This window comes from Lates calcarifer, linkage group LG10 (assembly GCF_001640805.2).
Source record: "Lates calcarifer isolate ASB-BC8 linkage group LG10, TLL_Latcal_v3, whole genome shotgun sequence".
Lineage (NCBI taxonomy): Eukaryota > Metazoa > Chordata > Actinopteri > Centropomidae > Lates > Lates calcarifer.
Genome location: NC_066842.1, coordinates 12,582,082 through 12,602,165, shown reverse-complemented (window position 1 = coordinate 12,602,165; position 20,084 = coordinate 12,582,082). Strand labels below are relative to the sequence as shown.

The following is a 20,084-nucleotide window of genomic DNA, read 5'->3' as shown; positions in this document are numbered from 1 at the left end:
CCAATAAGAAAGCAACCACAGGATGGATGACTTCATCACATTAGAATATTAAAGCCCATCCTATCTCAGTATAACTGCCCGTCCAGAGGAGCAGAAATTTTTATTAACCGGCACCAAACTGCGCAGAACAAGGTTTGGGAATGGAAGGCACTTTGACAAAAATCTGCAGAGCAGGACTCCTGTCTTCTTTCATCCTTATCTTATACATCGCCATGGCATCTTCAATGACACTTGATTTGACTGAGTTGAGAAATAAAGTTTCAAAGATTAAGGTGAATCCGAGGGGGAATCTGTGGGCGACAGGTAAGAGAAATTACTGTTTTGGCAAAGTATTTCATATTTTTTGTTAGTCTTAAAATGTACTTTTAACAGTTTAAACTGAAATTGTGCTGTTTTGCTCAAAAAGGGCATTTCATGGGCAAGAAAAGTGTTGTGGATAGTTCCTTTATGGAGTCTGCCTTTGAGGATGTCAATGTTCCCACTGAAGTCAGAGTGGAGGACCTGCAGGCGTTGCTCATTCAGATGCTGAAAACTGCCCAACAAACACAACATGAACAGACTCTGGACATGTTAGTTCATTGTTATTTTTATTATTATTATTAGCATTACTATCAGTATTATTAAGCCATCAACTGTACAACTGATTATATTTTTCCATTCATTTAGAGGAGGAGGGGATCCAGCTTGAGGAACATTTCCACCAGGTGGTTTCTCCATCAGTGTAACAATATGAAATCCTACTGATGAAGAGGAGATGTAAATTCTTCCCATGAAAAATAAACTGATATGTCTCCATTTTTTTATGTGATATGTTACATTTAAAATGAATTCAGTGCAATCACAGTCTGCACTGCTTCATTCTTGAATCCATTTATTTGAATTTAATATTTATGTGACATCTGTTAATAAACTAGTACTGAAAGCCAGACCAGTTGTCAGCCATCTTTGCTGATTTTCGCTTTGAAATATTCTGTTTATTATTTTTATTAAAATAGCAAAGAACGTAATGGAAGCGTGTGTTTCATTTCTATCAGGGTATTTTCACATAATACTTGAAATATTATCTGAGATGTGATAAAAACAAGTCCACACTGCCAGCTTTGTAGCGCCTCCTGTTGGTCGACTTAAAGGTAGTTTATTATCACATCCGGGTGACAGTGGCAACATGCTTTTCATCGCATCTTAGGCTAGTTTATTTGGTAACACACAGTAACCATGCCTCTAATAGTGATGTGTGGTTACCCCTGTAGTGGTAAAACACGGCGGGCAGAAGAACTGAAGGTGTATTTTGAACAGAGCACAGAGCGAAAGGTTCATATTGTGGGAGACGGAGCATTGGGCGTTGAGAAAAACAGTGTTTACGCAGGCAAGTTAAGCTAACCGTGTCTAACTTCATTCACCAGTTACGGGTATGTTGAATTTCTGTGACTTGAATTTCTATTGGAAGCTGGCTAAAATAGACTTGTTTCTGTAGTGTTTTTAGTTAGTGGCGTCGACTGAATATATTTTATGCTGACAACTAGTGAGGGTTTCTCCATTCGTGTTCAACTGAGAATGTGTGTTTGTCCGGGAATTGGGCAGTATTAAATTAATGTTATTTTAAATGGAGTTTGGCGTGCAGCATCATTGGTCTAAAAGAATCCGCCTATTGGACTCATCATTTACCAGGATTATAGCCGACATTCTTGTTGCAAAACAACAACAAACATAGTTTTCTTGTCTTTTACATATTAGTAACAGCCTCTTCCATTACTTCGATTGTAGCTGCTGTTTGCCTGTAATTCCTCAAACAGTTGTTGAAGATATTGTCGACTTTTAAAAATAACATCAGCAGTTCTTTTCAGTTCCAGATAAAGCTGTCATAGCCGTATCCACAATCTTCCCTATAGAGATTGTCCCTATATAGTATAACAGGCTGAATAACTAAAGAGAGTTGTTGTTTAATGACCCAACAATAGCACAGCCCTGTTTGATGCATTTACTGAACAGTCGATTATACTACGTAGGTTGTTTTAAGACTTTTCAATGATTTCTTGAAAGTAACCTTGGACTCGGCAGACTTCTGCAGTAAGTTAACCTTGTTGGATATGTTGCAGATTCCCAAAAGGAAAAAAACGTCAGGGCATCTCTGAAAGCTGAAGTAGAGAGGTGGGTTTCATTGATTTCAGAATTTGGATCCATCACTGACGTTCTGTTGTCACTGTTCTTTTAACATTTGTTTGTTTGTTGTTTAGAAAAGTCAACAAGGATGACATTGTAATTTTGGACTCATTAAATTACATAAAAGGTATGGTGTGTTATCAATCACCAGCATGGTGTGCGGAATATGTATTTAAACGCAGTGCTTTTACCTTTAATATTTGAAATACCTTACAGGCTACCGCTATGAATTGTTCTGTCTCATCAAACATGCACAGACACCACACTGCCTGGTAAGTGAACTAGATAAATTACTGTCTGATTAAAGGTTACAATTTCATATCTGAAAAAATATTTACACTAACTACTCATGTCAAAATTCTTTCTTTCGACGAAGGTGTACTGTTTGACGTCAGGTGAACAGAGCTCATCGTGGAACACCAGCAGAGATGCTGCAGAGCAGTACACACAGGACATGTGAGTGAGATAAGAAATGAGATTAGATATTAGAAATAAATGACCATTGTTCATCATATTTGCTTTTGTAATTTGCCCTGTGTTTTGTAGCTTTGATGCGTTAGTTCTGAGATTTGAAGCTCCAGACTCCAGAAACAGATGGGACAGTCCTCTCTTCACCATCCTGAAAGACGACACACTTCCATTTGAAGCCATTTCTGACGCACTTTTCAAAAGAAAAGCACCCCCACCTAACCAGTCTACTCAGAGTGTAAGTGCCATACACACATGTAGAATACATTTTTTAACACATGTAAACATATTCTCTGCCGTGCTACATTTTTGACTGCCTGATTGTAATAGGTCGTCATGTTTCCCTGCAGCAACCACTGTCGTCTGCAAACTTCTTGTACGAGTTAGACAAGATCACACAAGACGTGTTAATGGTATGTTCTTATCAGTTGTTTTGGATTATTTGCTGATTTCACTCAGGGTTTTTTCTCCTGGTGCCAGTCTGTCTTTGGAATGCTTTACGTCAAACTTTAAGGTCACCAAAGTGAGACTCACACATTGGACTAAAAAAAAACAACAACTTTCATTTTACTCCATTCAGACTTTTCAGTGCATTGAAAGGTAATGCAGGTATGTAAAGTTTAGGTGTTAGTGAGTTGTCATCACCAGTTTCCAACTTGTAAATGGCGTGCACCCCAACAGTCTTAATTATGACTGGGAAATTCTGACTTGTCTGAAAACTGATATATTTGACTTGTACGTAATAATACGGAAAAGCCAGAGAGACTCATCTCATGCCAGTCAAAGTCTGTCATTCAAGGTAATTAAACCAAAATATAATTGTATTATATTGGCAATGCACAGTGTTTAACCTGACACAGCCAGCTTATCTTTCAGTCAGTCATAAAACCCTCTTTACTTGTCCAATTGACCTAAATCCTTGCAGGCTGTAGAAATGGGAGTCTCTCCAATGTCCACCACCCATCTTCTATAAAATTACAGAATTAGTTAAAGCCATTAAAGAAATCCTGTAATTTCTAGTTGAATCAAGAGAATGTTGAGTTTTAATGTAAAGGAAATGAGTAATTGTTCCAAATTTACTCTCCTGCAGCTGAATCCCAGCCACTGAATGTTAAAATGCTTTTTCACATTCATTTTTAGTGTTGTGTAATTGTTCAATCAATATACTACATTTGTGTTGTGAATGAAGGTAAATAACATAATTGTTCCTATGTGAGTTTGGTAAAAGCATTGACATTTTTGCCATTAGAGCCAGCTGCACAATGGTGGAATGGGAAGAAACCAGTAACATTATCCGAACGTCACCGATCAACATCAGAATCTCTGAATGTGTCAGCATGAGCTACAAATATTGTTTACTCGCAAGGACAAGAGCTTGTTAAAGATCTTGTTGTCACTATAATCAGCAGACAATGTGTTTCAGTGGTAGTTCTTTTGATTTATGCTACAGTTGATAAGAAGTATTGGCTCCTAATTTGCCCGTGTGTCCTCCCTCTAGACATGGGTGACGTCAAGCTTAATCCATAATTGCTATGTGTAACCTGCTTTGTAAAGACTGTTGTTCCTGTAATTATTTATCGGCCTGTTGATGTGTCTGTGATGTCTTGTGTCTGCTAATTGCTGTTAGCCAATAAGATTTACCTGCTCTGTTTCTTTGATGTTGAGTCTACTTAGTACTGGAATGAAATAGTGTGTTTTTTGCTGCCTTTTCTTTCACATTGAAGTCTACATGGAGAGTAATGTTTTCATTCTTGCACTATTTTAACCCAAATTCCCCAGAAATGAAATGAATAATTAGACATACTCTCAGTGTGCATATCCCACTTTGCTGATCTTGAACTCCCTGCAGTCCAAAGCACCCAGGAAGTTGTATTTGCCAGTAAGAACATCCCCTTCTGTTTGTAATGTGTTTAATAATTGAACATTTTCAGGCAATTTTTAACGCACAGAAAACAAGTGTTCCTGGGGATCTCGTTTCAGTTCCAGGGGCTACAGAAAAGATATCCTTTTGACATGATTTACACGTCCACGTTGTTATTTACAAGTCAATTTTCTTTTCACATTAAACAGATTTGGTTGATTTGTTTATCATGTTTGCAGCCCTGTGTGATGTCACAAATCCAGGTAGTGGTGATCTGTGGCAGCCAGTGACTGTTTGAAATTCGTATTTACCTCTGTTAATTTCTGATGACTCATTTTCATCCATAACCGCTGGGAAGCAAAACACTTTATATCAAATGACTTGTTAGAAGGGGAAGGTTGATGAATGCATGTCCATCAAAGGGCTTAAATGAAAGGCACAGCAACCAATCACAGTTAAAGGTCTTGCTGCTAATGACATACTGTGGGATACGAATGGTGGAGAGAAACCAAATTACATAGATTAGTAGATTTTTATTGGCAGCCGCAGCGTGTCACACCTTCTCAGAAGCAAACACTTTGATTTTCTCTTTTGAAGGTGCCAGGAGGAACCGGCTTAAAAGTACATTAAATTCTGCACGGTCAACCTTTAAATGATAGGTGCATACTTTGTCCTTAACCTGAAGTTAAACATCCAACTCACCAGGAGCGTCAACATGGCAGAGCTGCGGAAACTACGGCGCCAGTTCATCAGTTACACCAAGATGCACCCAACAGAGAACACAGGACAAATTTCCAACATGTTTGTGCAGTATTTAAATAAGAGCCTTCACTGAAATTTTACAGCAATGGCTTCTTTTTTTATAAGAAATAAATGTATTTAAATATTGCCTGTTTATGTGTTATTGGCCATTTTAGATTCATTTACAGACATTTATGATCTGAAACATCTCATCACAAGCTTTCAGCCACATCTTATGGCTTCCTTCTGCAAAAGGAGTTGCTCAATTGTCAGGAACATAAAACATCAAATGAGTGAACCTTGTGTTGAGAATGAATTGTGTTGAAACTGCTATTCCCAAGGTCAAAAAACAAACCTTCAAACTCAATTTACCCCGTGCATTTTCAATATCCCCATCATTTTTTATTTGTTGCGTCATTTTTTGTAATGAAGAACATTGAAGTCAGCCAGGATCACCTTGTTCGGTCAAAACTTGGCAATTCCAAGCAGGGGTTAGCCTAAATCCCACCTTGTGCTGTGCATGACCCCGAGGTATTGAGCCTTGCATTGTGCTTAGTTTTTTCTGTTTCAAGAGCTCCTTATTCTGGTGTGGACTTTGTAAGGAAAATTTTGCTGAGTGTAGCTCAGCTCTGTATCAGAGATTTTGTATTATGTAAGAAGATTGTGAGAAAAGCTAGAACAGGAAGTTATCCGTAGTGTAGCTAATTACTGTTGGTTACTTCACTGGAATGACTTGGATGATGTGGGATTATGCACACATAACATGCATGGAGAAAGTATTACATGTTTCAAATTCTATATTATATAACTGATATTGCATGTAACACAGATAGAAAAAATAGTGCCAGAATCTCAGAATACATTTATTGAATGAATGGCCATGAAAAAAAACAGTTTTCAATAATGTTTATATTGTATTTTACAAAGTTAGTTCACTGAGAAAGCTCCCTCATAAAGAAAACCAGGAGGAGCAGCAAGGAGGCAGCAAGTGCTACAAAATTGAGGAGACAACTGTAATTTAAGATAATAATAATGAATGATAATGGAAATTGATTTCACAAATGGAAAGAAAGTGAAAATGTGCTAGACAATAATTTACAAAGACAAAAAAAATGCACTAAACATACAGTATTTACAGAATTGCTTTCAATTATGATCATCTTCTCTTAGTTTTTTTCTTCAGAGGGGCAGCGGTGCCAAAGATTATGTCCCAGTGACTGAAGAAAGGAGCGTAGTTACTGCTCGGCTTCTGGTGGTGCATGTCGTGAGCCGGCGCGCCGCCCAGCAGACCGAAGGGCACCAGGTGGTTTAGGGTCCACGGCAGGTCGTAGCCTATGTGGTCCTCCACCGACATCCAGATGCTGAAAACCGTCATGCTCCAAGTGGTCAGCGGGTGACACTTCAAAAGAATAGGGTCCTGGTTGCTCCAGAGTCCCACAGTCATCAGCTCTGGGATGCTGAGCTGCTCGGTCGACCACGAGAAAGGCGCCAGGTATTCGTGGTGGATTGCGTGGATCCACCTGTAAAGCTGTGGATTCTTGTGATGTATGAAGTGCCAGATGAAATACTGAGTGTCAAAGAGGAGAAGTGTTCCCAGTCCATCCACAAATACCTCATAGAGAGTGGGAGCCTCTGGTGGCAGTGCTGGTGCAGGAAATATGAACATGCCAATTATTACAGCTGGGAGAACAAAGAAGATGTGGTTGTACAGCGCTGTAAAGAAGCTCTTAGCCATCATTCTCAGTGTTGGCTGCTTGTCTGGTTGGATCTTGTACTGATAAAAGAAAGGCACTTTTTCTCCCAAGAGATCCAGCACGGCAAAAGGTATACTCAAGAGGAAATAGCTGGAAAAAGCAAGTAGGACTGGGAAAAAAGGTGATGATATGAGAGGCCGGTGGTGAAAAAGCAAATAATCCCAGAGAGGCTGCAGCAGACGGTCCGAGGCCCTGGAGGGCAGGAGCTGCAGGGGAAACTCAGTGATGTTCAACATCTCGCTGTGGTACAGTGAAAACTGCTGCTGCTGCTGTGTCTCACAACCAAGACAAAGTTCTGCCTTTATATAGTGGAGTTCAACAGAAGAGACTTTGCTCTCAATCGGAACAGACCAGGAGCTTTTTTTTCCCCCCTCAGCAGCTCAATGTCGACAAACAGACCTCCACAAGAAGATTAACAGAAGCATTCAAGAACATGCTGTAGACACAACATATTGATAAGCTTTAGACTCACTTCATCACCCAGTACAGGGTCAAACATCTTTAAGGTGTGGAAGGAAGGAAGAACAAAAATATTTTTGTAAAAGTGAAACATGGCTCCAATTCTCCAAAATTTTCAGCTTTCTAATGTGAATTGCTGACAGACAGAAATTTTTTATCATCTTAAAATTACACCACACACAACCACTTAATTGGGTGTTAATGCAACTGGTCACATGGTATGCAAGAGGTGGCTTTGGATACCCTGTGCTGCACTTAGTGCAGTATGTACCTCTTTTTTGTACTGTCCATTACCCTACTATGGGATAATCCCGGACAGTCAGATGAAATTATCATGTTATCTTTCAACACACTGTGCCATCTGATCAAATTACCTGCACGTGTTTCTTCTTTACTCACTGTGTCTATCCTATTATATGTAATAACATGAACAGTTAAACCTGAGATGGATACAAAATGACCTTAAGACCCAAAAGAGAACAAAGTCTTCCAACTCAATCCACGATAAGTCCTAAGATCAGAGGATTAACTCTTATCACACTCACACTGAGTGATCATAACAACATGATTTATTAGGGTACTAAACAATTTCATTGAAACCATGATTCATGTATCATAATGTTTGTTGACAAATCAATGTGATAATGCTCTTCTTCGCCAACTACTTCTTTTCACCAGCTGCCTTCCTTGAAATCGTTTTGTTGGTGTTGGCATATTTTTGTCGATCATTTCTGAAGAGCAAAAGAAAAACAAACTTTCTTAACCAGTGAAAGAAATGTCGATCTTTTTTGATGAATAAAATGTTTCTACTACTACCACAATTTTCTTCAGTAATGTTAATATTAATCTTAGAAAAGTATGTAGATGTACCTGCTCATTTTGGCTTTGTTTCTGCATCCCAGTCCTCCCTCCCAGTGGCTTGTGCGTGCTCCTCTCGTCATCATGCTCCCGCAGCTGATGCACGGCTTTCCATTGCCGTATGGCTGCAACAACAAACACGGTAGGGATTAAATCAGAAATATTCCCATTCAGAGTGAAGGCCTAAACTTATGACCTAAACCTAAGACCTAAACCTTATGCATTCACATTTCCAGCTGGAATCAAAATTCTGTATTGTTGAATTGAACCAATCAAGAAAGCTCTTTATAGCTCACCTGTTCTTTGGCACAGTAGCCACAGATCATCCTGGTGGCGAGTTCCATGGGGTGGTCCTGGTCCTCGTCGTGGCACCCATCGCAGGGATAAGCCCGGCCACAGCAAGGAAACCTAAGAAACGTGGGCACAAAGCTTTCACCGACTTCTCCAGGTTTTTGTCAAATCTTGTACGTCAAAAATGTGAAATGAGGTAGGACACAGTGAGGATGATACCTTAGCCAGCGGTGGCTCTGTTTGTAATGTTTGCATGTTCCTTTTTCTGGCAGTGGCTTCCCTTTTTGCACAGCAGGGTCTCTTATTGTCTTATAATTAACAGCACTTGAACCTGTACAAAGGAAGTAAAAAAAAAAACAAAAAAAACAACAAAACAACAAAACATTATATTTGCCTCTGGTCTATTTAAGTATAGTAAACATATTTAAGTCTGTTTAATGCTCATATTTAAAGGTTTTCATGCATCATGTAGCTTTTTAATCACAATGTGAGGTATCAGTGGACAGGGAGCCAACTGTGGCACTTTGTTGCTGTAAGATCTTAAACCTCTGCTGATCTCTTTGGTAGCAAATGTAGGTGAGCTCTAACCCGTTTTGGTGGTGCGTGGCTGAATATACTGGAATCTTGTGCTCTCAGCCAGGATGCTGAGTTTGCTGTGGCAGTGTTCACAATTAAGCTCCTTTGTTTGTCCATAGGAAAGGTTCTGATGAAAAATGTCAAAAAAAAAAAACCAAAAGTTATTACACAGAAGGTCAGAGCTCATCAAGACATATTTCAGTTATTTTTGGTGACATTTCACAATAAGCAAACCATGTTTTGTTACCTGCACTGGGGAAGTCCTGGGAGCAGGTGAGGCAGCCCACAATAAGGTCACATTCCTGAAGCACGAGGTCAGCAGGCGTAGCATTATGGAGGTCCAGGTATCCCAGGATATCACTATAATGGTGCAGCATGCAGGGCCTGAAGGCAGCATTGATGCTCGCACTGCACTTCTCACACTGAGCTGAGCAGGCTGTCCTTCCAGTGAGTGTCAGGTCTGCAGTTACCTTACACCTGCAACAGGACACAGAGTCAGATTTTCAACTGAGACTCAGATGTTACTTGACTTGGTTATAATATTTTGGTCTTTTTTCTTACCTATTACACTGAAGACAAACTGTAATCTGCTGGGCGACTACTGTGGCTGTGTTCTCTCCCAGCCTCAGTCCCAGCACCTTCACCTCTGTGCCTCTACGGGGATCGCTGATCTTAATATTTTCCACCAGATGACTGGCTTCCTCCTCCTCCTCCTGCTGCTGCTGAAGCTCTACATCACAGCCTGTATGCTGTGTATCCTCCGCTGACCTCTCGCCTTCTGTCTTTTCCAGTTTTCCGTCATTACTAGCATCCTCGTCTGCAGCAGCAGCAGCAGTGGTGTGGGAGACAGGGTCAGAGGAGTGATCTGTCTCTGATTTTTCACACACTGCTGCCTGGAGCTCCTGGTATGGTATAAACTGCAGCCCAGCCTTTTCTAAGTCAACAGTCTTTTTTCAACTGCAAAAAAGTTCAAAATGAAAATATTATAATTAGCACATATTTACACGTCAGTAAACCTAAAGGGAAGACATATTCACAATCCTCTGCTGTTGATGCAGGTTGTAGCCTCACCTGCCTGGCTCCTTCAGTGAACAGCCTCTCCAGGCTGCGATCCAGCCAGCGAAGAAAAGGCCGGAAAAGCAGCTCTACCTTTCCCAGAAGCTGATTGGTTGCATGCTTGGCTTGAAGCCACCCCAATGATGCTTGTTGTACATGTCTGCACAGGAAGAGACATTATAATAATGCCTGCAACTGTTGTCAACACCAGTCATTCAAAATATTAGATATTAAAATAAACTGAAAAAGATTTTTACTTTGCCATTACTGGTGGCAGATCCTGATCCAATGGTATATCCAAAGTGAAAATCTATGGAAAATGTATCAAGGTCATGAGAACTTGTTTTGTTCAGGTTCATCATAGTTAAATATATTAAAGAACCCTTAGTGGTGGTCTTTACCTCCTGTGGGTAACTGTCCGGGAAGCTCACCATGATGTCAATTTCTTTCAGGTCAAAAGGCTGTGAGTTAGAATGCAGAGGGTCAAAATATTTCCAGATGATACTGTATTTCAATCAAGTAGCTGGCTGTGTTTTATCCTATATTGGGGTCAGTGGGTTAGAATCACTGAATGAGAACAGATATAACTTTCCCATTACTTGCTGTCAAATGTGCCAAAATAGGCCTTTAATCACTGCTTTACCCAATTTCCCCAACAAACAGGCTTAATTCAATCTCAGTGGTGCAGCTTAATACAAATCCTGTGTTTTCCTGTGCTATTTAAGAATTTCACTGTGGGTTCTGTCATAGTGTTGTAGGAATGGTTGTATTATTAATTGGTAGCAAGAGTTCAGGCTTTGTCTCTGAACAACAGCAATACAGTTTCTACTTTGTAGCACAGGAGTTTTGCTCTAAGCTCATGAAGAAGAGTACAGATAGAAGGTAGAAGAAACTATTTACCCAGTCTGGATCAGTGGCCTCTACAGTCACCCTGTAATAAGTAACTTTGCCATCACTTCGTTCCTGAATAATCAGCTGGTCTTTGGGAAAACGTTTCTTCAACTGCCTGATCTCTGTGTCTCGCAGCTGCTCGGCAACATCCTCTGTCAGATCACACAGCTTGACCTCCTGGGGGATGCCGGGGCGGGGTGTCGGTGGCATCCTCTGAGTGGGTCTTGTTTGATTGCCAGAAACAGGCAGGTCATCCACCTGGGGAAACTGAGGTGGATGCCAGAAGCGACATCTGTCCTCCATGGAGCAGTGGCCTGAGATAAAGTAGCGACAAGGGCGGCGGCCAGCTGCTGGAGCAGCCCTGGTGTTATTAGCGAGAGGAGGCCTGTGCCCTGCATTTCCTCTGAAGTCCTCTGAGTTTGCAGGTGTGACAGCTGACTTCTCATGAGCGCTGGCGTCACGTCTTACATGTAGAAATTTACATTTCTTTCCGAAACTGCAGTGTCTTCCTTGAGAGAAGAAGCGGCACACCTGCTGTGTATGAGGAGCTGGCTCTGACTCACCTGTCTTCCCTTCCTCACCATCCTCCATTGTTATTACCACCTGAATGAATGAATACAGTAACACAGATTATTGAGATGCACCCAAACATAAACACTAGAAATGCTGCCATAAATCCAGAGGATAACTATAATCTATAACCGTGGCTTTCAACCATTTTTGGCTTGTGATCCTTGCCTTGGTTGGATGTGAGTTATAAGCAGTTTAACCATGGAGTGATTTTCCTTGTCTGACTGTTTAATTTGACGGATCTTTAGAGGCCTAAAGAAGAGGAAGTATCCAATCGTACATAGTTTTGTTTTACACAAGTATCTGGTGAGCCCCTACATTTTGTTCTTGGGACCATTTATCAAACCACTCGTCTAAAATGTCACTGTATGCTGCGGCACTAAGATTTAAGTCGCAACATCTTATGTTAACCACCATAGTGGTATGATAACGTAAGGAAAGACCAACGTTAGCTGTTTATTAAGCTAGCTAAACTTTACGCACACTTGTCGAGTTGAATTGTCTTGCTACAGTTGTAACTTTATTCAACCCAAAGGAGTTATAGTTGGAGGATGACATTACCTAAAATACGCGCAGTTGTCCGCATAAAGGTTTATCCCGTGTAATGATAAGACCACAAGTGTTAAGAAGCTTCAGATAACCTTATAAAGTGACTTTTATTGGAACCTAGTCAGGCGACAGTACCGTTAACGTGCTACAAGTAACGTTTTTGTGCGTGGGCGGAAACCATAGGCGCAGTAGTTTTGCGTCATCACGTACGACGAGAAGTTCGGAGTAGGGAAGGGTAACAATTGGGTCCGTTGTGTAATCAAACCAGATTATAACGAATACAAGTTATGGAGATTGTAGTCACAGGCGTTCGAAAGCTCCCCTGTTGTTCACTGTGTAGAATTTTGTTTTGTCGCCCTCTATAGTCTGGGAGGTTCACAGTTCATTCTTGACCTTGTAAACAGCAGCTGAGAAAACACAGCTTTAACACAGGGTGTCTGTTGAAGTGCTGAAGTGAAAAGTTTCAAACATCAGATGAAAAAATAAATACTTTTGTACTTTCTCATAATTTCAAGATTCATTTCATGTATGTGAATATTGGTATTTTATATATTTTACATTGAGTATTGTCTAGATTGTGCAGTTGGTATGCACTTGTATGCTGTTTGTGTCTCTCCTTTTAAAGAGCTTTTATCACTTCTAGCGCCTTGTTCTTTGTTGCTCTTTATGTCTTGACTGAATGCACTACACAAGAATGTCATTGTGCTTGTACCCGTGCAAAATGGCAAATAAACTTGAACAGAGATATATCTCAGAAATGAAAGGATTTTTAAATATTTTCTCATACTGAGCAATTAATCATTTGGAGAACTATATGTTACCAGTTACCCAGGGTGTATGAATAATTTGTTCCAGCCATCTGTCACTTGATACCACACAGTGAGAAAAGCACAAGCAGACACTCGTGGGATAAAGTCTTTACTGTAGTCGCTGTTTCTGTCTAGACTAGAGCATCTACATTCCTCAGATATTAGGTATAAGATTTTGTGATTTTTGCTTCAGGATGGATCTTACAGATAGCAGTATTGATCTTTGGATAAGATGCTTAGGAAACAATTCTTTGCTGCAGCCTCTGTGGGACAGCCTGAGGCTCAACTACAGAGATTATTTGAGATCTCCGCTCTTCCCCGTTGTTCTGACTGTGTCGTCCTATTTTGTCTTGTGCCTTCCTTTTCTCATGTGCGACATCATGGGGGACAGGTGGGCATGGGTCCAGCAATTCAAGATCCAGCCTAGCCGACGGCCAACAGCCTCTAAGCTGCTGCATTGTGCAGGTGTCACCCTGTACAACCACGTGTTCCTTGTACTCCCAGCATCAGTGGCCCAGTGGGTGTGGAGGCCGCCTGTGGACCTGCCGGACCAGGCTCCGTCCCTGCTGGAGCTGATCGCTGGAGTGATAGGCAACCTCCTGCTCTTTGACTTCCAGTACTTCATCTGGCACCTGCTCCATCACAGGATCCGCTGGCTGTACGTCACTTTCCACGCCATCCACCATGAATACTCGTCCCCCTTTGCTCTCGCCACTCAGTGTCTCGGCGGCTGGGAGCTGGTCACAGTCGGCTTCTGGACCACCCTTAATCCTGTGATCCTGCGATGCCATCTTCTCACCACGTGGGCCTTCATGGTGGTGCACGTCTACGTTTCTATAGAGGATCACTGTGGCTATGATTTCCCCTGGTCCACATCACGTCTCATACCATTTGGCATCTACGGAGGGCCCAGCAAGCATGATGTGCACCATCAGAAACCCAACACCAACTTTGCACCACACTTCAGCCACTGGGACAAAATATTTGGCACGCATGCTGAATTCAGCTTCTGTACCCCTATGAAATAGAAGGCTGTTGCACTTTTGCTGGAAGCTATGGATAGACACCTGTATTTTTAATGTGTCTGTGTTTGTTTATTCAAATTATCTGGATATGAAAATATAAAGAGGGGTATGTTCAGGAGAAATCTACATTTTCCTTTACACTCAAATAGAGGCATGCCACTGTATTGCAACAATGTAAGATGTGTTAAGAGTTTCCTGTAGCTTTTATGATAATGAGCAAAGAAACTATTATTTGACCTTTGTGCAATATCTAAATAAGACCTACATGCATCCAAGTGTGTCTGGTTTCTTTACACTGAAAGTGATCCTGAGCTTTAGGCTTATCTTACATCCTCATGTAAATAATCCATCCTTTGAACCACTTTTTTGCACTCTTTACCAGTGTCATGTTTCATGTTATCTAATCTCAATTTATTTAGTTTTGTTTCATTTCATTTCATTGTGTTTTCAAGCATAGAGACAAAATCATTGGAGTACATTTCCACTTTAAATTTGCATAGCAGGGATATCATGAGTTATATAATTCAGTTATGTACATTAATCACACTGATGTCTACATATTGATAATTTAGTGACCACTGAGACGGGCCTTGTAGGTTTTTACCTCTTAAGCAATAAATGAGCTTAAATCTGGATTTCTGTTGTGATACCAATGCGTCTTGGATTTTTTTTTAGGTCATGTAACCTGATCAGTAATCCCAGACTGGCACTGATACTCTGAAATGTTTTATGTACGAGGGACAAGAGGGTAGACGTTAATTTATATATTCCAGCACTAGATGCCAGCAAAGCACTACAATTTCCATTTTGACTGAACTAAACACACTTTTTTATTTAACTGCACAAATAAATAAATCACAAATAAAAGCAAGTAGTTGGCTATAAAAATACATTACATAATACATTACAGAATATTCTGGCAGGCAGGGCTACAATACTCATTAAATGTGGAGGTGTTTTTTGCGTCCAGAGGATTTGTTGTTATTCTGGTTGTGCTGGTGGCGCTGCTGCGTAGCCGGAGCAACCGGATCCGGTGACAGAGAGTTGGGGATATGGAGAGTTCACGGTGGAGCTGGCCGGGACATGTCTGAGTAGAGAGCTGCGTAAGTTTCCAAATCGTACAGCTTTAAACCCCCGTGTTGAAGATGGGACAGTGCGGCATCACGTCCTCGAAGACGGTCCTGGTTTTCCTGAACCTGATATTTTGGGTAAGTTTGGAGGTTTCTGGCAGTTTTAAACGTGCGTCACAGCGCAGCAGCAGGAGCTGTTAGCTAGCTATGTGCCCAGTCAGCTGCTAAGCTAGCTGAGGCAGCCGACCTTTGTTTAACAAGGGAGGGATTAGTTTGAGAGCGTAGTGCTTCAGAGATATAGGATTTGTTTAGTTAAACGATTGCCCACTAACAGCTCCACTACAGAGAGCAACTTTAATGACGTTTTTAGAGACCATAGACGACGACTGTTTTGCTTGCTAAATCAACTGTCACTTTCTTTTGACACCTCAGTGGGGAGTAGGTTAACCTCAATCCTCTAAGCTGCAGAGAGAGAAAATGAATCAGCTGTACACGCACAGAAATGCCGGGAGACAGCTTCGCTAACCTAATTCGAAAGCATTTGGAAATTGAAGATGGACAAAGAGGTCTTCAGAGATATACACACAAACAGGAATAGTAACATTTAAGTAGATTAAAGTAAAACGAGAGCTCCCCCAAAAACCCAGACCACACCTACAACATCTGTTACAAGTGGCATTTGTACAAACCTAACTAGAAATAAATGATAAATTAACACTGCCAAAGTAACATTATGTTTAAATACTCTGTCCAGAAAGACGGGAAATACAATCAAAAACAACAACACGTGCATTTGAGGGAAAATAAAGCAAAGGAGAGTTGAAGCTGTGAAAGGAAGTATTATATCTAAGTTGGACAAGTTATTCTAGTCTGATGGTTCTTTAAATATAATTTCTTTAGATAATATAGGCTCAAATTAGAAAGGGTGTTGAGTGTCTCCAAGTGACTGTGATTATCTAAGTTGAACTAAAACCTGTTTAAGTGCAGAGGATAGATTAAAGTAAATTCAGTTAAAACTGAAGTGCAATAAATGTCTCCTAGAGTTAAGTGCATTGAACATGAAACGAAAATGTGTATGATTAGGATGTCTAGTAGATAATTCTATTGATATTATTGCAAACTACATTTAAAGGATGAAGATGTGGCTCAGAGGAGTTTTGGTATATAATGTGGTCATAATCAATAATGGGGGGTAAAGCCACCTGAAAGAGCTAAGCTAGTTGTACTTAAGTAGAATTATGTACTTTCCATGCATGCATATTTTCTGTCAAGGTGTTAACTGCTTGATTTTCTTTTTGTGGCTAGGCATGACTGAAGTGTTAATGTCTGTGTCTGTCACCCACAGGCCGCTGCTGGTGTCCTGTGCTACGTTGGAGCCTACGTCTTCATTACATATGATGACTACGATCATTTCTTTGAAGACGTGTATACTCTCATCCCGGCAGTGGTCATCATTGCAGTTGGAGCCCTTCTTTTCATTATTGGGCTCATTGGATGCTGCGCCACAGTGAGAGAGAGCTACTGTGGACTCACAACGGTGACCAAACCAGTTTGAAAGTTTAGCTTGAAAGAGAAAAGTAGTATTTGTATTTAGTCAAGGATGACCTTGTGTAAGTGATTAATCAAATATTAACTTTGAAACATTTAAAAATGCAAAGCAGGCCTACAGGGTACATTAGAACAAGGAAAAACTTTTAAACTTGACTTACCAAAAGCACTTAATTATTAATCACATTTGACTGAGCACAAAACTTCAAGGTGTGAATTAATAGATAAGATGAAGGTTACTTGAACCTTCCAGAGGGGCAGACAGTCCAGTTTTTGCATGTGTGTATGTTTATGTCTTCAGTCTTTGTATCTTTGTCAATATCTTTGTACATCTGTAAATTCAATCCACAGTTTGTAGTCATTCTCCTGCTGGTTTTCATGACCGAAGTGGCGGTGGTTGTTCTCGGATACATTTACAGAGCAAAGGTGAGAAAGTCAAACACACCTCAGGACATGTTTGTTTTTCTGTGCTTTGGTAATTTTTGTGACACAGCAGATCTTTCTGATAACACTAGCCCAAAAGAGAAGTAGCAATCGCTCAGTCATATGTATCCTCATCTAATCTGCTTGTGTGTTGCCACCATAGTGGTTTGTACTGTTTAAAGAGATGCGTCCACAAACACGCAGTCTTACCCCTCCTTAACTGTCGCTAGGTTGAAAATGAAGTTAATACTTCTATCAAGAAAGTGTATGATGAATACAATGGCACCAACAGCAACGCCCAGAGCCGTGCTATTGACTACGTTCAGAGACAGGTGAGGACAGAAACCATGTCTCTTTTATGACCAGTGATATGGATTTGTTTTACCTGTATATCCATTCAGTAGTTGACAGTAATTTTGAGTTTTCTTTGTTGTCATTTTTACAGCTTCAGTGCTGTGGGATCCATAACTACTCAGACTGGCAGTACACACACTGGTATGAAGAATCCAAAAACAACAGCGTCCCCATCAGCTGCTGCAAAACTAACATTGGAGGCTGCACAGGGTCCCTAACTCGTCCTGAGGATCTCTACCAAGAAGTAAAATTATCTTTAATTATTTAAATTTTACATATCAAAGACTACTTAACTTTTAAAGTAGGGTGATTAGTCCTACTTTCTTATGTTTGAAAATGTTCTGTGTGTGTGTGTGTGTGTGTAGGGCTGTGAGGCTCTGGTTGTGAAGAAGTTGAAGGAGATCATGATGTACGTCATCTGGACCGCTCTGACATTTGCTGCCATCCAGGTATTCAATGTTCATTAAGATACCTAGTCCCACATATAAAGTACATAACCAGAATATTAGGAGTGAGTAACTGGCGACAAGTTTCTGCCTTTTTGTGTGTCACCCTTAAACCACCTGTATCTCTGAATTAGCCGTCATTACACCCTATTTAAAGATTCACGTTGCTTCAGTTCTCATGAATCTGACATCTGTTTGAAGATCATTAACTGGTGTCGAGCAACAGGTTTCTCTCTTAACATGGATGAGTTTGTGATATTGAAAATATATATGAAAAGATGAGACAACATCTGCATCATTTCCCTCAGTGTTTTACAGCAACAAGATACTTATAATTTTAACACACATTTGTAATTTTCCTAAATGCCCCAAAAAATCTCTACAATTCTCTTGTTTGTGTGGAAAATACAAGGCTACAGCCAGTAAATAGTAAATAGTTAGTTTAGCTGAAGCATAAAGACTGGTAACAGGTTTACAGCCAGCCTGCCTCTGTTCAAAAGCAACAAAACCCACCTCTAAAGCTGGAAATCGCTGACCCCAGGCCAAGAAATAGGCCTGCACATGTAGTCCTCATAAAACCACAAGTTGTGTTTTTTACACTTTGCTTGTGTATGGGTTAAACCAAGCCAGAGAGAGTCAGGCTAGCTGTTTTCCCTGTGCTGTAGTCTTTGTGCTAAGCTAAACTAACCTCTTCTGTCTCCAGCTACATATTTATGAGATATCTTCTCGTCTAACTACCAGCATGAGTAAATAAGTAGTAAGTAAATAAGCATATTTCCCAAAATGTCTAACTACTCCCTTAATTATATTGAGTTATTTTCCATCTCGGTATTGGTAATAAATAAATGAATAATACAGTACTTAAGTCATGAGTCCAAACAAGTCACACAACTACAGTAAGATTCTACACCACGAGATCCAAAACCTTTCAAACACTAATAGTGTTTTTTTTTTTCCTCCTAGGTGCTGGGGATGCTGTGTGCATGTGTCGTGCTGTGCCGCAGAAGCAGAGATCCTAATTACGAGCTTCTTATTACTGGGGGCACCTATGCATAAAGGACACCACACTTCTTACCATAACACACACTTACAGAATTTATGTGTCATTGGTGAGAGCATGAAAATAATCTATTACCACACTAACCTTAACACGCTAACCACACTGCAGTTATATATCTTACCTGTTTTACAAAAAAAAGAAAAGGAAAAAGAAAAAAAAAAGCTTATGACCAAATTCTTTAATGGTCAATGAGAACGAGATGTAAAAAGCATTCTGTTGCTCTGAGGATGGCGTGAGGGTGTTAGACCTCATTCTTACCAAGCTCAAACTCTTGTTAGTCATGTATGGAACAAAACGTGGACAGGGTAATTTCCTCATATGTTAGTTTGCACTATGTGTATGGCTTTGACATATTTTATATTTAAACTTGTCGTGTACTTGAATGAAAGAGTGTATCATTTCACCCTGTACCTCCACTACTATTACTACTGCTACTACTATTCTACTGTACTACAACTATAACACTTCAGTTTTAGTTAAAACCTCAACTTTCACCAGCAGTATTCTGTCAAGAAATGGTAGACACTGCAGCCCAGGTCAGTAGCACAGCGGGTTTTTATGTGTAAACCATGAAACTGAACTGGCTTTGGCTCAGCTCATTTCAGCTCATTTCTTTTAAGAATCTAACCTTGTAATTCCCTTTAGTGCGTGGGATATTTCAAGTAGTAATAGTGGACACAAGATAGATTTTGTCCTATAGTTGTTTTGTTTGTCTTGTCTACTAGTTTTAGAGTTTGATTTGCTGATATGCAGAAACATCAAGAATGTGAATAAAATGTGAGGTGAAAGTTTGAAAGGAAATGAGTGTGTTTTCTGGTTTTATTGTTTCATAGAAATTTCACATCTTTACAAAGAGATTTTTTAAACCCATTCTGACAAAACCTGTATTCACTGGCTGGTGTTATGCTTTGTAGCTTTAAGCCTCCAGACTAGGTTGTAGGTTACCGTGGGCTAAAAATGTATGTATGTAGCTATTACTGGCATCACTAGACCTTTATATACACTTAAAATGGTGGTCAAAGGACTCCGCTTTGGTTACTCAATATACTTAGCAGTGCATCACCTGCTGCAGAGTATAGCACTGTGGAGACAGGTCTGGCTATGTGATACTATCT

The 20,084-nt window shown here is 40.2% G+C and overlaps 5 protein-coding genes across 6 annotated transcripts; 3 read left to right on the top strand and 2 right to left on the bottom strand.

Annotated features, from left to right (window-relative positions):
- Nucleotides 1-1,127: 1,127 nt before the first annotated feature.
- Nucleotides 1,128-5,377, top strand: kti12 (KTI12 chromatin associated homolog). 2 transcript variants are annotated; one of them, XM_051073371.1, is made up of 9 exons: nt 1,128-1,366; nt 2,097-2,148; nt 2,235-2,287; nt 2,377-2,432; nt 2,537-2,616; nt 2,707-2,866; nt 2,979-3,041; nt 4,560-4,630; nt 5,183-5,377. In XM_051073371.1, exons 1-9 carry the CDS (start codon nt 1,216-1,218, stop codon nt 5,322-5,324), a joined length of 828 nt encoding a protein of 275 aa, XP_050929328.1. In that variant the 5' UTR covers nt 1,128-1,215; the 3' UTR covers nt 5,325-5,377. The 2 variants fall into 2 exon arrangements, with proteins under 2 accessions (XP_050929328.1, XP_018519812.1); XM_018664296.2 differs by lacking the exons at nt 4,560-4,630; nt 5,183-5,377 and adding an exon at nt 3,878-4,284.
- Nucleotides 5,378-6,121: 744 nt separating this feature from the next.
- ch25hl1.1 (cholesterol 25-hydroxylase like 1, tandem duplicate 1) lies at nt 6,122-7,851 on the bottom strand. Its single transcript, XM_018664091.2, has one exon. The coding sequence runs from the start codon at nt 7,218-7,220 to the stop codon at nt 6,387-6,389; it is 834 nt and encodes a 277-aa protein (XP_018519607.1). The 5' UTR covers nt 7,221-7,851; the 3' UTR covers nt 6,122-6,386.
- Nucleotides 7,852-7,994: 143 nt separating this feature from the next.
- Nucleotides 7,995-12,413, bottom strand: si:dkey-24l11.2 (uncharacterized protein LOC100034462 homolog). The gene is given in 12 exon segments (XM_051073372.1): nt 7,995-8,174; nt 8,314-8,426; nt 8,598-8,709; nt 8,812-8,923; nt 9,181-9,295; nt 9,420-9,645; nt 9,730-10,125; nt 10,235-10,384; nt 10,482-10,534; nt 10,626-10,685; nt 11,125-11,718; nt 12,247-12,413. Coding segments are annotated over 11 exon segments (1,989 nt in total). The 5' UTR covers nt 11,707-11,718; nt 12,247-12,413; the 3' UTR covers nt 7,995-8,104.
- A 658-nt stretch (nt 12,414-13,071) lies between these two features.
- Nucleotides 13,072-14,949, top strand: ch25hl1.2 (cholesterol 25-hydroxylase like 1, tandem duplicate 2). The gene has a single exon (XM_018664090.2). The coding sequence runs from the start codon at nt 13,238-13,240 to the stop codon at nt 14,069-14,071; it is 834 nt and encodes a 277-aa protein (XP_018519606.1). The 5' UTR covers nt 13,072-13,237; the 3' UTR covers nt 14,072-14,949.
- Nucleotides 14,950-15,090: 141 nt separating this feature from the next.
- Nucleotides 15,091-19,770, top strand: tspan3a (tetraspanin 3a). Its single transcript, XM_018664092.2, has 7 exons — nt 15,091-15,276; nt 16,484-16,675; nt 17,038-17,112; nt 17,340-17,441; nt 17,555-17,707; nt 17,829-17,912; nt 18,873-19,770. Exons 1-7 carry the CDS (start codon nt 15,214-15,216, stop codon nt 18,963-18,965), a joined length of 762 nt encoding a protein of 253 aa, XP_018519608.1. The 5' UTR covers nt 15,091-15,213; the 3' UTR covers nt 18,966-19,770.
- Nucleotides 19,771-20,084: the final 314 nt, after the last annotated feature.